The sequence below is a fragment of the Hylobates moloch genome, unplaced genomic scaffold, assembly GCF_009828535.3.
Source record: "Hylobates moloch isolate HMO894 unplaced genomic scaffold, HMol_V3 SCAFFOLD_13, whole genome shotgun sequence".
Classification (NCBI taxonomy): domain Eukaryota; kingdom Metazoa; phylum Chordata; class Mammalia; order Primates; family Hylobatidae; genus Hylobates; species Hylobates moloch.
This window is the reverse complement of record NW_026652288.1, coordinates 38,730,795-38,744,700: the sequence shown is the minus strand read 5'-3', so window position 1 is coordinate 38,744,700 and position 13,906 is coordinate 38,730,795. Positions and strand designations below refer to the sequence as shown.

The window sequence follows — 13,906 nt, the reverse complement described above, 5'->3', positions numbered from 1 at the left end:
TCCCCCTCCCTCCCCCCTCGCCCCGGCTCCCGGTGCCCGTCTCCAGCGCCGCCGGAGCCAGCCAGGGAGCCGGAACGAAAAGGAGGAGGAGGAGGCCGCGTCGCCGCCGCTCGGAGCCCGGCCGGAGCCTCGCAGGCAGGTGCCGAGGGGGGCGAGGGGGCGGGGGCTGACAGACTGCCTGCCCCGATGAGGGGGCGGCCAGGACCGCGCTGCGCCTTCTGCCCACCCAGGCGCCCCCAAGGCCCCGGCTGGTTGGACTAAGGAGTGGGGACCCCCCAAACTGCGCGGCAGCCATTCGGGGTACCAGTCTTCATTTGTGGGGTCTGGACTTTCTCCGAGGATGCCCCATTCACAAAATTCCGTCCTGGACCCTCACCATTGAGGAACGCTGAGGACCACTCCCCCCGAGGGACACAGGATGTGTGGGGAGCGTAGGCCACCCTGAAATCCCAGTGCCCCATTCCAGCTAGGCCCTGGGGGGACCCCTGCCCTCATTCCCTGCTTCACCTGTTGTCGGGGGAGGCGGGCGGACAAAGGAAGCAGCGTCACGTGACTACTCATTCACAAAATCCCATCCCATTGAGAAAAGGGGGCTGGGGGCGCTGTGGCCGCCCCTTCCCCTCCCAAAGGGCCGGGGAAACCCAGCAGCCTGCAGGTGGGGGAGGCGGCTAGAGCTCGTCCGGGTCCCTAAGGTTGGGACGCCAGGGTCCCTGTGCTGGATGGCAGTGAGGGGCTGGACACTGATCCCGATTACTGGGCGGAGGGCTACGTCCCCTGAGCTGGGGGGCGGGGTAAAATGGTTCTGAAGGATGCTGGGGCGGGGGGGCGGGAAGGGAAGAGGGAGGAAGGATCAATCTGACCCCCCATCCCATCTTTCCCCCCTGGCTTCCCTCGGCTGGGGCCTGAGGGAGCAGCCTTGATTCTTGTGAATGAAATGCTCTCTGGATGTGTCTTCGGTCGCCCGTTTCTGACTTCCTCTGCCTCCATCTCCCTCTGAGCCTCTCTTTCTGGCCATTTCTGGTTCTCTCCCTGTTCCCTGCCTATCTCCCGTTGCTGGGTGACTCAGTGAGCTTTGCATCCGGTCTCATTCATAAATCCGGGAAGGGGGGTGGGGGAAGAGCCTGGGTTTCTCACCCAGCCTGTGGCCTGGACGACAGGGTGCGGAGGCAGGGTTGGGAGAACAGGAGCTGAGTTGATGGGCCCAGAGAAAATATATATGCGCAGGCACCCAGCTGTGAGGGGGAGCACTGGGTGGGGCTGTGGGTATGTGCTGAGGGAGGAGAAGGGGGTGATAGGGATGAGCAGGAGGGGGAGGGGAGGGCAACACCAGGGCTATGGGGGTGGGGACGGAGAGATGGGGGAAAGGTGGGTACAGAGAGAAAGGGCAGACATGGAGAAGAAGATAGAGGTGAGAGAGAAGAGATGGCATGAGGAAGAAAGGAGCCATGTGGAAGAAGGTGGCAATGGGGTTGAAGGTGGGTATTGCTAGCTTAGGGTGCAGTGGACCTGGACGCGAGAGATGAAGTTGGAGGGGAGATGAGGGTTGAGGGAACATTCCATGGGAGAGCAGGATTTGAGCTCATGATTGTGTTGTCCCTGTCCTTCCCCCCACCTCCTGCAGGTACATGGTGCGGGTCCGAGCTGTGGTGATGGCCCGAGATGACTCCAGTGGGGGCTGGCTGCCTGTGGGGGGCGGGGGCCTCAGCCAGGTGAGCGTGTGTCGGGTCCGAGGGGCCAGGCCCGAGGGGGGGGCCCGCCAGGGGCACTACGTCATCCACGGGGAGCGCCTCCGGGACCAGAAAGTGAGCCACCCTGGGGCATGCGGGGAGGGTAGGGACCTGGGGAGGGAGGGGAGAGGGGCTGAGGTCAGGTTGCCTCCCAGCCTAGGAATCAAGCTGGGGTGTGAAGCTTGGGAGTGAATATCTGTCCTGTAGATAAGAGTTGGGAATTGCAGGATACATGGGGTGTTAGGAGGGTCCTGTCCACTGCCACTTCCAGCCAGACTATCACAGCGGCCTCCTCGCTGTCTCCCTGTACTGCTCCTGCTCCCCGCTCCAACCCCAGCCTGTTCCACAGGGGGCACTGCCTCCCCCCCGCCCCGACTCACACCATGTCCCTCCTCTGCTCAAAACCCTTCATCTTGCTCAGAGATCCTCACCACGAGGCCCTACACCACCTGGCCCCTGTCTGCCCTAAGTATAGGGAAGCATTTGCTGGGGTCCATTTGAAAGTGTCAGAGATGGTTGGCAATTCTATACATGGGTTCATCAGGAATAACTGGGCTGTCGGGCACAATGTGCAGGGACAGTGTTGAATCAGTTTCAGCTAGGGATGTGGTAGAAAGATATGGATTGTGCGAAAGACTTGGGGGAAAGGTTTTGTTTCAGACCAGGAGTCAGTGGGGGGATTTGAAATGGAGTGAAGGAATATGGTGATACTAGGCAAGGATTTGAGGGAACATCAATAGGGTGTTGGCTAGCATCTGAAGGGGAATCTGTGGAAGTTTAATAAGACTATTTTGGAGTAAGCACTGGATACAGTGCCTATAATCCCAGCCACTCATGAGGCTGAGGCAGGAGGATTGCTTGAGTCCAGAGTTTGAGACCAGCCTGAGCAACATAGAGAGAGCTCATCTGGAAAAAAAAAAGAGAGAGAACATTTTTTGGGTAAAGTTTCCAGAGATTATTATTAGAAGAGGATTAACAATAATATTGTGAGATGTTCAGTAAAGTCTGGGAAGTATTGTTGAGCCAGAGGGGGGATGCTGGGTTATCAGAAAGGGGTTGACAATGTTTGGGGCCATTCAGTAAGATTCGGGGTTTCTACAGGGGCATCAGAGGGAGGTATTAGGAAAATGTAGGGATCAAGGGGTTGGAAAAATATTTGAGCATCAGAGGTGTGTTCAGTAAAATTGGGCATAGCTGGGTGTGGGGGTTCATGCCTGTAATCCCAGCACTTTGGGAGGCTGAGGGGGGAGGATCACTTGAGACTGGGAGGTTGATTCCGTAGTGAGCCCTGATCACACCACTGCACTCCAGCCTGGGTGACAGAGTAAGACTGTTTCAAAAAACAAAACAAGTAAAATTGGGGAGTCATATCAGTGTTGATCAGGGTTCAGGGTTACACTTAGGGTAGGGAAATGAGGTTTGTGAGAAGACACTAGGGTATGCATGGGGGCTGGTGATGGAGGAGATGTCACAGGCATGTCTGGGTTGGGGTATCTGACCCTGCTCTCCTTCTGCCCCTCAGACGACCTTGGAGTGTACCCTGAAGCCAGGCTTGGTTTACAACAAGGTGAATCCCATCTTTCACCACTGGAGCCTCGGTGACTGCAAGTTTGGACTGACGTTTCAGAGCCCTGCAGAGGCTGATGAGTTCCAGAAGAGCCTGCTGGCTGCGCTGGCCGCGCTGGGTCGAGGTGAGCAGCCCAGGTGATATGCACTGGGGGCTGGCCTGGGAGCGGGAGGGGAAGCTGGGCTCAAGGAACTCACTCTCTGCCTCTCTCCCTGCCCCAGGTTCACTCACCCCCTCCTCCTCCTCCTCCTCCTCCTCCTCTCCTTCCCAGGATACTGCAGAGACCCCCTGCCCTCTGACGGTGAGTGTCTAGGATGCCTCTCTGCTGGGAGGGCAGGGGTTTTGTTTTTATTCTATGAACATTCTTGAGCACCTACTGTGTAGCAGGCACCATGCCACACGCCAGGTACACAAAATTGGGCCCGAACTATGAGTGTCAATTCAATCCCAGTTATTCTAGTCTTTCCGCCCTGTCATGATTCACACATTCATTCAAGGGTCCTTATTGTGTACCTTCTGTATACCAGGCAGTGCTTTAGGCACTGGGTTACATCAGTGAACAAAAAGTTCCTTTCCTCCTGGAGCTTCTATTCTAGTGTGGAAAGGTAGAAAATTAATATATATATATATACAATAAAAATGAATAAATATTGAAAGCAAATGGATGAACAAATTAATGACAACCCCATGCTTCCAGTTACTCAGGCTCTAAATCTTGGAGTCATCCCTGACTCCTTATCTTTTATGCGTCTCATCTCATCTGTCAGCAAATACTGGTTCCACTTTCCAAACCATCACAATCTGCCTCCAACCTGGTACCGTCCAAACTCATCTCCCAGCTGGACCATCTCAATAGCTTCTCACTGTCAACTCCTTCCCTCCTGCCCCCACACATAACCAGAGGATCCCTATCAACGGCTGAGTCAGATCATGCCCCTCCCACACTCAGAACCCTCCCAGGGCTCCAACTCAGGTAAAGGACAAAGTCCTTACAGTGGCATATGAGATCCCATGCCACGTGGCCCTGTGTGTCCGGCCCCCTCGCTTACTCGGCTTCAGCCACACGGCCTCTTCACTCTTATTCTAACATGGCAGGCACAGCCCTGCCCCAGTGCCTTTGCACTGGCTGTTGCCTGGAACACTCTTTCCCAGATTTCCTCGTGGCTCATTCCCTTGTTTCTTTCAGGGCTTTACACAAATGACATCTTCTCACAGAGGGCCTGAGTATTTAAATTTAAGTATTCCATTTAAAATTGCAATCTGCCAATGCCCCTTGTCTAGTGCTAATTTTTTCCCATGTTCTAAGGCAGTTTCCTTATTTCCTTTCTGAAAATACTATTATCTTTTTTTTTTTTTTTTTTGAGACGGAGTCTTGCACTGTTGCCCAGGCTGGAGTGCAGGGGTGCGATCTTGGCTCACTGCGACCTCACCTCCCAGGTTCAAGGGATTCTTCTGCCTCAGTCTCCCAAGCAGCTGGGATTACAGGCACCCAGCTATTTTTTGTATTTTTAGTAGAGACGAGGTTTCACTATGTTGGCCAGGCTGATCTCAAACGCCTGACCTTGTGATCCGCCCGCTTTGGCCTCCCAAATTGCTGGGATTACAGGTGTATTTCCCGGCCTATTTTCTTATCTGTTAGTTTACAGTCTATCTCATATGCTAGAATGTCAGCTCCAGGCCGGCAAGGATCTTTTGTTCGTTTCTTGCTGTGTCTCCAATGCCTGAAACGGTGCCTGGCACACAGTAAGTGTTTAGTAAATATGTGTTGAATAAACAGAATGAATGAATGCACATAATATCGGGTGCAATTTGGCACTTGCTGGAAACGGTGAGAGTTGCCTAAAACACCTGGAGGAACAAAACTGATTCCCTGGGCAGAAAAGGGGAGGATTCCAGGATCATGGGAGATGAAGTGGGGCCACAACAGTTGCAGACGGTTCTCATCCATCGAGCGCTTACCCGGGAAAGATGCTCTGCTGTCCAGGCCCCCTCTGGAATCTGCACAGTGTTCTTTGTGAGTCTGGCACGTCGTGGGTGCTCAATGAATGTCTACTGAAGGCAGTGTGCAGATGAGGTAGGAGTTATGTCCAAGTGGCAGAAAGGAAGCTAAGGGTCTGAGAAGTCATGTTTCAGCTAGTTTCAGAACAGAGGCTGGTTTGCATGGGAAGGGGAGCACTCAGAGTGGGTGGGACTGCCCCAATAACAGTGTGGGGCTGGGAGTGAGAGAGGAAGGCAGCTGGCTGCCCAGGGGAGAGGGGTTCTGAGAAGCAGGAAGACGATTAGATGTTCCGCAGGTTTGGCAAGCTGATTAGACCAGGAGAAGAGTCCCACAAAAATAACAATAACCATTTCCAGCCCTCCCAGTACTTCAGGCATATGCTGTGCCCTTGACAGTGGCCCTAACTGCATCCTTATGAATAGGTACTCTTAGGATCCCCGTTTTACAGAGGAGGAAACTGAGGCTCAAAGAGATGAGCTCACTTGCCGGAGGTCACACAACCAGTCAGTGACAGAGTCGGGGTTTGAACCCAGGCCTTCCTGGCCGCAGAGCCCTCGCTCTCAAAGGGAGGGGGTCTATGTGAGGGCATCGGCTGTGCGGGGGCGTGTCCCTGCGCTGAGGCCGCCAATCTCCTCCAGTCCCACGTGGACAGCGACTCCTCCTCCAGTCACAGCCGCCAGGAGACGCCTCCCAGCGCCGCTGCGGCCCCCATCATCACGATGGAGTCAGCTTCAGGCTTCGGGCCGACCACGCCCCCCCAGCGCCGCCGCTCCTCCGCTCAGGTGCGACCTGAGAGCCTGGGGCTCCTGGGGGAATGGGGCGGTGCACTCGGGGCCCGAAGGGAGCGGGAGCCATGGCCCGGGGTGGGGGGGGGGGACCTGATAACTGGGCCGGACTGGGAGAAAGCGGCGGGGAAATAGGGAGAGGCTTGGAGGCCTGGGTTTCTAGGAGGCTTGGGTGCGGGCTTCCCGAGTGTCCTTGCGCTCTTGGAGATTTTGAGGGGTTTCGAAGTCCAGAGAGGTTTAGGACCATTTTCAGAGTGTATATTTGGGGAACTCCTGGAAGAGGACTGTTACATTCACGAGGAGGGTGGGAGAGTCGGTACCCAGAAGGGTAAAAGAGGCCCAGGAACCAAACTCCTGAGCCTTTAAGGAGGAGGTGGCTGGGTCCAGAACCCCTGGATCTCAAGGTAGAGGGGGCTGGGAGCTGGGGCTCTTAGATCTTAAGAGAGGACAGGACTGGGAACCTTCGGCCTCTGGGTCCTTAAAGGTGTGGGGTTGGTGCGTGGATTCCTTTGTCTGCCCCTGAAGAAAAGTGGGGATTGAGGGACCTTGGGAGAGAAGCAAGCTGGGGTTTTGAAAATCTGAATCCCAGACCCAAGAGTGCGCTAGGGAACTGGATCCTTGAGGCTAAGACTGGGATGGATTCTGATCTCTTTGTCCCTTCGTCCCGCAGAGCTACCCTCCGCTTCTACCGTTCACGGGGATTCCGGAGCCCTCAGAGCCCCTGGCAGGGGCAGGGGGCCTGGGGTGGGGCGGCCGCGGCTACGAGGATTACCGGCGCTCCGGGCCACCCGCGCCCCTCGCCCTGTCCACCTGCGTCGTGCGCTTCGCCAAGACTGGCGCGTTGAGGGGCGCTGCCCTGGGGCCCCCAGCGGCACTACCTGCCCCTTTGACCGAGGCTGCGCCCCCAGCGCCCCCCGCTCGCCCACCCCCCGGCCCGGGCCCAGCCTCTGCGCCTGCCAAGGCCTCCCCGGAGGCGGAGGAGGCAGCGCGCTGCGTGCACTGCCGCGCGCTCTTCCGTCGCAGAGCAGACGGGCGTGGCGGCCGCTGCGCAGAGGCCCCGGACCCGGGTCGCCTCCTGGTGCGCCGTCTGAGCTGCCTGTGGTGCGCCGAGAGCTTGCTCTACCACTGCCTGTCCGACGCCGAGGGCGACTTCTCGGACCCTTGCGCCTGCGAGCCGGGCCACCCGCGCCCCGCCGCGCGCTGGGCCGCGCTGGCCGCGCTCTCCCTGGCAGTGCCCTGCCTCTGCTGCTACGCGCCCCTGCGCGCGTGCCACTGGGTCGCAGCGCGATGCGGCTGCGCCGGCTGCGGGGGTCGCCACGAGGAGGCTGCCCGGTGAGGATGGCCTGGTGGGTCCCCTAGCCGGCCCGAGGACCCAAAATTGAGGGTCCAGGACCCCGGACTCCGTTCGGACCTAAAACCCAAACCTAGGCACATCCGGAACTTGGAGCTTGAGTTTGGATTGAGAGATCTCAGACCTGGAACCTGGAACCCAAACCTAGGACTGAGAGACCCCAGCCCCAGCTTCACTGGGATATCTGTCTAAGAGGTCCCAGGCGTCCTGAGTTCTGGCGTTCCCCCACCCCCACACCCCACGAGGAGGCTCCAGGCGTCCCCATACTTTGCATCTCAGAAGAGCCAGGGAGCTCATAGATCCCGGAAAGGGCAGGTCCCTGTTGAAATGAACAACCTAGACCCCAGTCACGCCTGGCACCATGTCCCTCAGAGTACAGCCCCACAATTAGTCAGGACTTGCCCATACCTGGCTCTGCCTTTATTCAACTCCCAGATCAGATCTTGAGACCATAGGACCTAGAGTCACCCACAAACAGTTCCTGAATGTTCACCTAAGACCTGGTGCCCCCACATCTGAGACATTCTCATAGTCCCAGGACCGCTGAGACAGCAGGACCCCCGAGACAGTTTCAAACAGAGTTTGAAACTGTTATGCTCTGGAATCTCCAGATGCTGCCTCCCAAATCTACCCACGACTGAGTGCCCACAGACCTGGCCTCCAGTCCGGGAACACTGAAGTCTAAGATGTCCAGGGAACTCCTAGACACCCTGGGACCCCAGACTCTTAAGATGCTCTGAGTGCTCGGATATACTCAAACACGAGATGTTCTCTTACCAAAATGACTTGGGAGACCCCTCCCAGAGCCCCCAAGGTCCAGATATCAGACACCAAGATCCTCCATAGGTCCACCTACCCCCAAGCCAGGGTTCTCAGGAGCTTTGGATATCATTTGTAGGACTCAGAGGTGCCTGGAGTCCTCAGATGTGTGACTGAAGGCCACCAACACCTCAGGACCCGAGATACTGGTCTCGAGTTCTCAAATAGCCCTCTCTTGCAGTCCCTCCTGGACCTGGATTTTGAGACTCCAAATGTCCTGGAATCTTCAGCTTCTTTCTACCCACAGATTCCCAACCCCTTAAAGGCTGGGAGTCCAGCTCCCAGAAGAGGGGATGCTCATGGTGACCCAGACCTCTGACCCCCTGGCCCTCAGCCCTTGAGTGACCCCAAGGTACTTTAGGAGCACTGGATCCAATACCCCAAAGGTGCCACTGACCCCCAAATGCAAGGCTCAAGACCCTACAACATTGGGATTATTCCTGATCCAAGACCTTCGTCCCTCCATGCCAGACGCATTCAGATTCCAGGTGCCCCAAGACCCCAGCACTCTCAGACCCCAGATTTCTTTGGATTCAAACCTCTCTAACCTGATGAACCCCAAGTTGCCTCTACACCTGATTCCCCCGACCCCACTTGTCCAACCTCGGAGACCTGCTGCCCCTTGAATCCTGCCATCCAAGCCCCCAAAACCCCAAGGTTCCAGACTCTGGAATTCTGGTCCCAAGGATCCCAGCCCAAGCCCCCAGCAATCCTCAGAATTACCCCTTTATCTTAGGGTGGGATCCCTACCATTTGGAACTCATTGTAGTACCACCCAGGGTGGGGCGCAGTGGCTCATGCCTTGTAATCCCAGCACTTTGGGAGGCCAAGGAAGGAGGATCGCTTAAGGCCAGGAGTTTGAGACCAGCCTGGGCAATGTAGTGAGACCCTGTCTCTAAAAAAAAAAACAAACAAAAAAAGGAGCTCCCTCACTGTCACGTCTAGGACCCAGCATTGTCACAGATGATTATGCAGGGTCTTCATTAAGTGAAGGCACACAGCCCAGCGTTTCCAGGAGCTGGAAGTCACAACAGTCTGCTGGTCACTCTGTGCTCTCAGAAGAAGTGTGTGCAATGGAACCTTTCAGACTAGTTATGGCTCTGCTGTCCCACAGTCCCCACCCTTGCAGACCTTCCTTCAAGCCCAACCTTAATTCCTAGTCCAGGTTCAAGGCCCACCTTTTATGTTCTCCCCCTCCATTAACCCTTTCTCTTCCTATTTATTTATTTTGAGACAGAGTCTCGCTGTATCACCTAGGCTGGAGTGCAGTGGCACAATCTCGGCTCACCACAACCTCCCCCTCCTGGGTTCAAGCCATTCGTCTGCCTCAGCCTCCCGAGTAGCTGGGATAGCAGGCATGTGCCACCACACTCGGCTAATTTTTTGTATTTTGAGTAGAGACAGAGTTTCACCATGTTGGCCAGGATGATCTCAAACTCCTGACCTCTTAATCCACCTGCCTCAGCCTCCCAAAGTGCTGGGATTGCAGGCATGAGCCACTGCACCTGGCTCTCTTCCACTTTAGAGTTAGAAGTTGCTTCAGGAAGTTTGAAAGGCTGTTTCATGGCCCACTGAGTCTCTTCTTCTGTGCAAGGGGGGGATGCCACAGGCTTTTTTTCCCCCAAGTGAAATGGGGCTTCCAGCGGATTGAAGATCTGCTGTGCTGTATGGGGGCCTCAAGGTCTTGGAGCAAGACAGTCTCAGTGTTGTATGGGCTTGGGACCTTCATCTGGCCCCAAGCATCTGGAACTGTGCACTTAACCTTTCTTCATTACCCAGACTTGGATGGCCTTGCTGGGGTTCAAGGGATAGGTCCTCTGTCTCTTCCTTTAAATTAACTATTTATTACATCCGGAACCTGTGAGATTCAGCACTCCCAACCAGACCCTGGGATGGGTGAGAGAAAAGCAGGGGTGTCTCTCCCCTCCCCACTCTGCCCAGCTCTCATCACTGTCAGACCCACCAGAGCTGAGGGTGGAGGGATTGGGGGCTGGGGCAGCCGGGTCCCCATGCCCCTCTCTGTGCCTCGGTCTCCCCCCTTCCACGGTGGGCGGGGGGGAAGCTCCATTCTTAACCTACCTCGTTTTGGGGAGGGGTGGGACGGGGGACCAGAGTGCTGTACGGTGCTGTGGGATCTGCAGATGAGGCGGTGGGGGCTGGGGAGAGGTCCCCTGGCCACCACTTCCCAGCAGCGCCTCTCCCAGGTCCCCCAGTCCTGCTCCCTGCTGAGACCCACCTCTGATCCATGATTCGCCTTCATTGCCCCCAAATCAGGGGTGCATGGAGGGCCTCCCTGGGAGCCGGGCAGACCTCAGACCCTGGAGCCCCCAGGCCCAATTTCCCAGCCGCTTGCCCCTCAGATCGGATGCTTGGCCCCCAGATTTGGGGGAGGCACCCCAACATATATCTTCCTGATCTTGATTCTAAGCCAGTCTGTGACCTCAATAGTGTTAGTGTCAGTGCAGGCTGAAGTGGTGGGGGATGATGGGGGCCAAAGACCCAGCCTTGTCATCGGGGGAGGGGGCACGAGATCTGCTCCAAGAAATGTCTGTGACAAAGTCTCAGCCTGTGTTATTTATTTGCCTCTGTGCACCCCACCCACTCACCTTCCTGAACTGCTAAACCAGTCTCCTACTTAAATTCTCCCTTCTCCCATCAGACCCTCAAGCTGAGTTTTATAAGACACTCAACAAGTACATTTTTGAGCACCTAATTATGTGCCAAGCCCTGTTGAAAGCACCGGAGATAAAGCAGTGGGCAGAATAGACACAAGTCCCTCCTGCAAAGAGCTTATGAGCTTTATAGTAGGGGAGAGAATAAGTAAATGACTTAATGTGTTAGAAATGATAGAAAGCAGAAAGAAAAAAAAGTGGGAATGGGGGATACATGCCATTTTAGCTAGAGTGGCCAGGTGAGACCCTCCGCAGGAGCTGGCATTTGTTGTTGCTGTTTTGAGACGGAATCTGACTCTGTCACCCAAGCTGGAGTGCAGTGGCACAATCTCTGCTCACTGCAGCCTCTGCCTCCTGGGTTCAAGCAATTCTTCTGCCTCAGGCTCCTGAGTAGCTGGGACTACAGGTGGGTGCCACAAGGCCCAGCTAATTTTTGTATTTTTAGTGGAGTCAGGGTTTCACCATTTTGGCCAGGCTGGTCTCGAACTCCTGACCTCAAGTGATCCGCCCGCCTTGGTCTCCCAAGTGATTCCAGGTGGAAATCTCCCAACTGATTACAGGTGTGAGCCACTGCGCCTAGCCAGGAGCTGGCATTTGAACAGAGCCCTGACGGAGGTGAGGGAGTTCTGGGGATATCTGTAGGGAAGGGTATTTTAAGTAAAGGGAACAGCCAGTGCAAGGCCCTGAGACAGGAGTGTGTCCGGTAAGTCTGAGGAGCTTCAGGGAGCTAGAGTGTTGAGAGGGGAGGAAGTAGAGAAGAGAGCGCTGGGAGATGAGGGCAGAGAGGTGATGGGGCAGATTTGTCAGGCCTTGAAGGGCATTGAATGGACTTAGGTTTTTACCCTGAGTGAGACGGAGCCACAGGAAATTTCAAACATGGGAGGGATGTGACCTGACCCAGTTCACAGGCTCTCTCTGCTGCATGTGGTCAGCAGAGTAGGAGTGGGGTGGGGGACAGCTTGACAGAGAGGAGGCTGCTGTGATGGTTCAGGACAAGACAGTGGCAGACCGGCCCAGGGTGAGGGCCCTGAAGGGTGGAGAAGTGGGCAGGTGCTGGGCCTACTTTGTAAATAGAACCCACAGATTTATGTATGGGGTTTGATATAAAGAGAGGAGTCAAGATTGTAAGCCCAGGTTTTTGGCTGGAGCAATTTTTTTTTTTTTTAATTGAGTTCATCACCCAGGCTGGAGTGCAGTGGCATGATCACAGCTCATTGCAGCCTCAAACTCATGAGCTCAAGTGATCCCCCCACCTCAGCCTCCCGAGTAGCTGGGATTACAGGTGCACATCACCAAGCCTGGCTAATTTTAAAAATGTTTTTGTAGAGACATGGTCTCACTATGTTGCCTGGTCTGGTCTTAAACTCCTGGGCTCAAGCGATCCTTCCACCTCAGCCTCCTGAAGGGCGGGGATTACAGGTGTGAGCCACTGTGGCCCACCTCTGGGTAATTTTTAACATTTGATTTATGTCAAAAAATAGCCCCCCAAGTGTCCTGCCTTGGGGTAAACAGGGTTATGGGGTTACTCATATCTGCCCTTAAGGAACAAGTTCTATCCCTGTTCTTCCCTCCAGGCTCCTGGTCCACCCCCAACTTCCAGCAGAATTGTCTAGGAACTACTGGATACCAGGATACAGTAAAGAAGAGATTAGATCTGACACAATGTTTACTTAGCAACAGCAACAAAACAACAGTAGTAGTAACAGTAGAAATAGGTTCCGTGGTTTAAGAGCATAGAGTCTGGAATTTCATCTTCAAGCCTTGGCATCACCATGAATTCACTCTGTGACTTATCTTCTCTCAACCTTAGTTTTCTCCTCTGTAAAAGAGATAAGATACTTTGCCCAATAGTACACATTAAATGCTATATATATATTAGTTATTCCTTATTAAGTACTCCCTATATATCTGCTAAGCACTTTTTACATATGCAACTCTAATTAATCCTCAGCAACAACTCTAAGAGGTAGGTACTATTATCCCCATTATACAGATGGGAAGCAATTTGGCAGGAACGTGGAGCTGGTGAGTAATAGAATCAAGCCCTAACCCTTGTCTGCCTGACTCCTAGGGTGTAATCTCTTAACCACTATGGTGCATTGCACCTGCTCACTCCAAGGCCTAAGAGGGAGAGGAGTGAAGGCCTAACAGGCACATTGTGATCGATGAGGAGGGCCTGGTGTGTGAGGGGTGTGCTGGGATTCCTGGGTCCCTTATGTAATTCAAACCCTGAGGTGGAAAGGAGGGAGGAAGTTTTGGATTTTTCACAGAGTTGGGTGAACACCGCTCCGTCTGGGCTGCTTTAAGAGCAGAGGTCAGGGCCAGGAACACTGGCTCAAGCCTGTAATCCCAAGACTTTGGGAGGCCGAGGGGGAAGGATTGCTTGAACCCTGGAGTTAGAGGCAAACCTGGGCGACATAGCTAGACCCCTCTCTACAAAACTTTATTTCTTTTTTGACACGGAGTCTTGCTCTGTCGCCCAGGCTGGAGTGCAGTGGCTTGATCTCGGCTCACTGCAGCCTCTGCCTCCCGGGTTCAAGTGATTCTCCTTCCTCAGCCTCCTGGGCAGCTGGGACCACAAGTGCCTGCCACCACGCCCGGCTAATTTTTGTATTTTTATTAGAGATGGGGTTTCGCCATGTTGCCCAGGCTGGTCTCGAACTCCTGACCTCAAGTGATCCACCCACCTCAACCTCCCAAAGTGCTGGGATTACATGCGTGAGCCACCGCGCCCGGCCTCTACAAAACTTAAAAAAAAAAAAAAAAAAAGGCCGGTTGCAGTGGCTTACGCCTGTAATTCCAGCACTTTGGGAGGGAGGCCGAGGCAGGCGGATCGCTTGAACCCAGGAGTTGGAAACCAGGCTGGGCAACATGAGGAAACCTTGTCTCTACAAAAAAATTAAAAACAAATCAGCCAGGCGTGGTGGTCTGCGCCTGTGGTCCCAGCTACTAGGTGTAAGCCACCAAGCCTGACTGATTTTTAAAA

General features: G+C 54.7%; 1 protein-coding gene across 1 annotated transcript; it reads left to right on the top strand.

The window, feature by feature from the left end:
• The first annotated feature begins 1,115 nt into the window (after window positions 1–1,115).
• Window positions 1,116–13,863, top strand: SPRED3 (sprouty related EVH1 domain containing 3). Its single transcript, XM_058426693.1, has 5 exons — window positions 1,116–1,802; window positions 3,250–3,418; window positions 3,516–3,595; window positions 5,932–6,075; window positions 6,749–13,863. Exons 1-5 carry the CDS (start codon window positions 1,626–1,628, stop codon window positions 7,412–7,414), a joined length of 1,236 nt encoding a protein of 411 aa, XP_058282676.1. The 5' UTR covers window positions 1,116–1,625; the 3' UTR covers window positions 7,415–13,863.
• The last annotated feature ends 43 nt before the right edge of the window (window positions 13,864–13,906 follow it).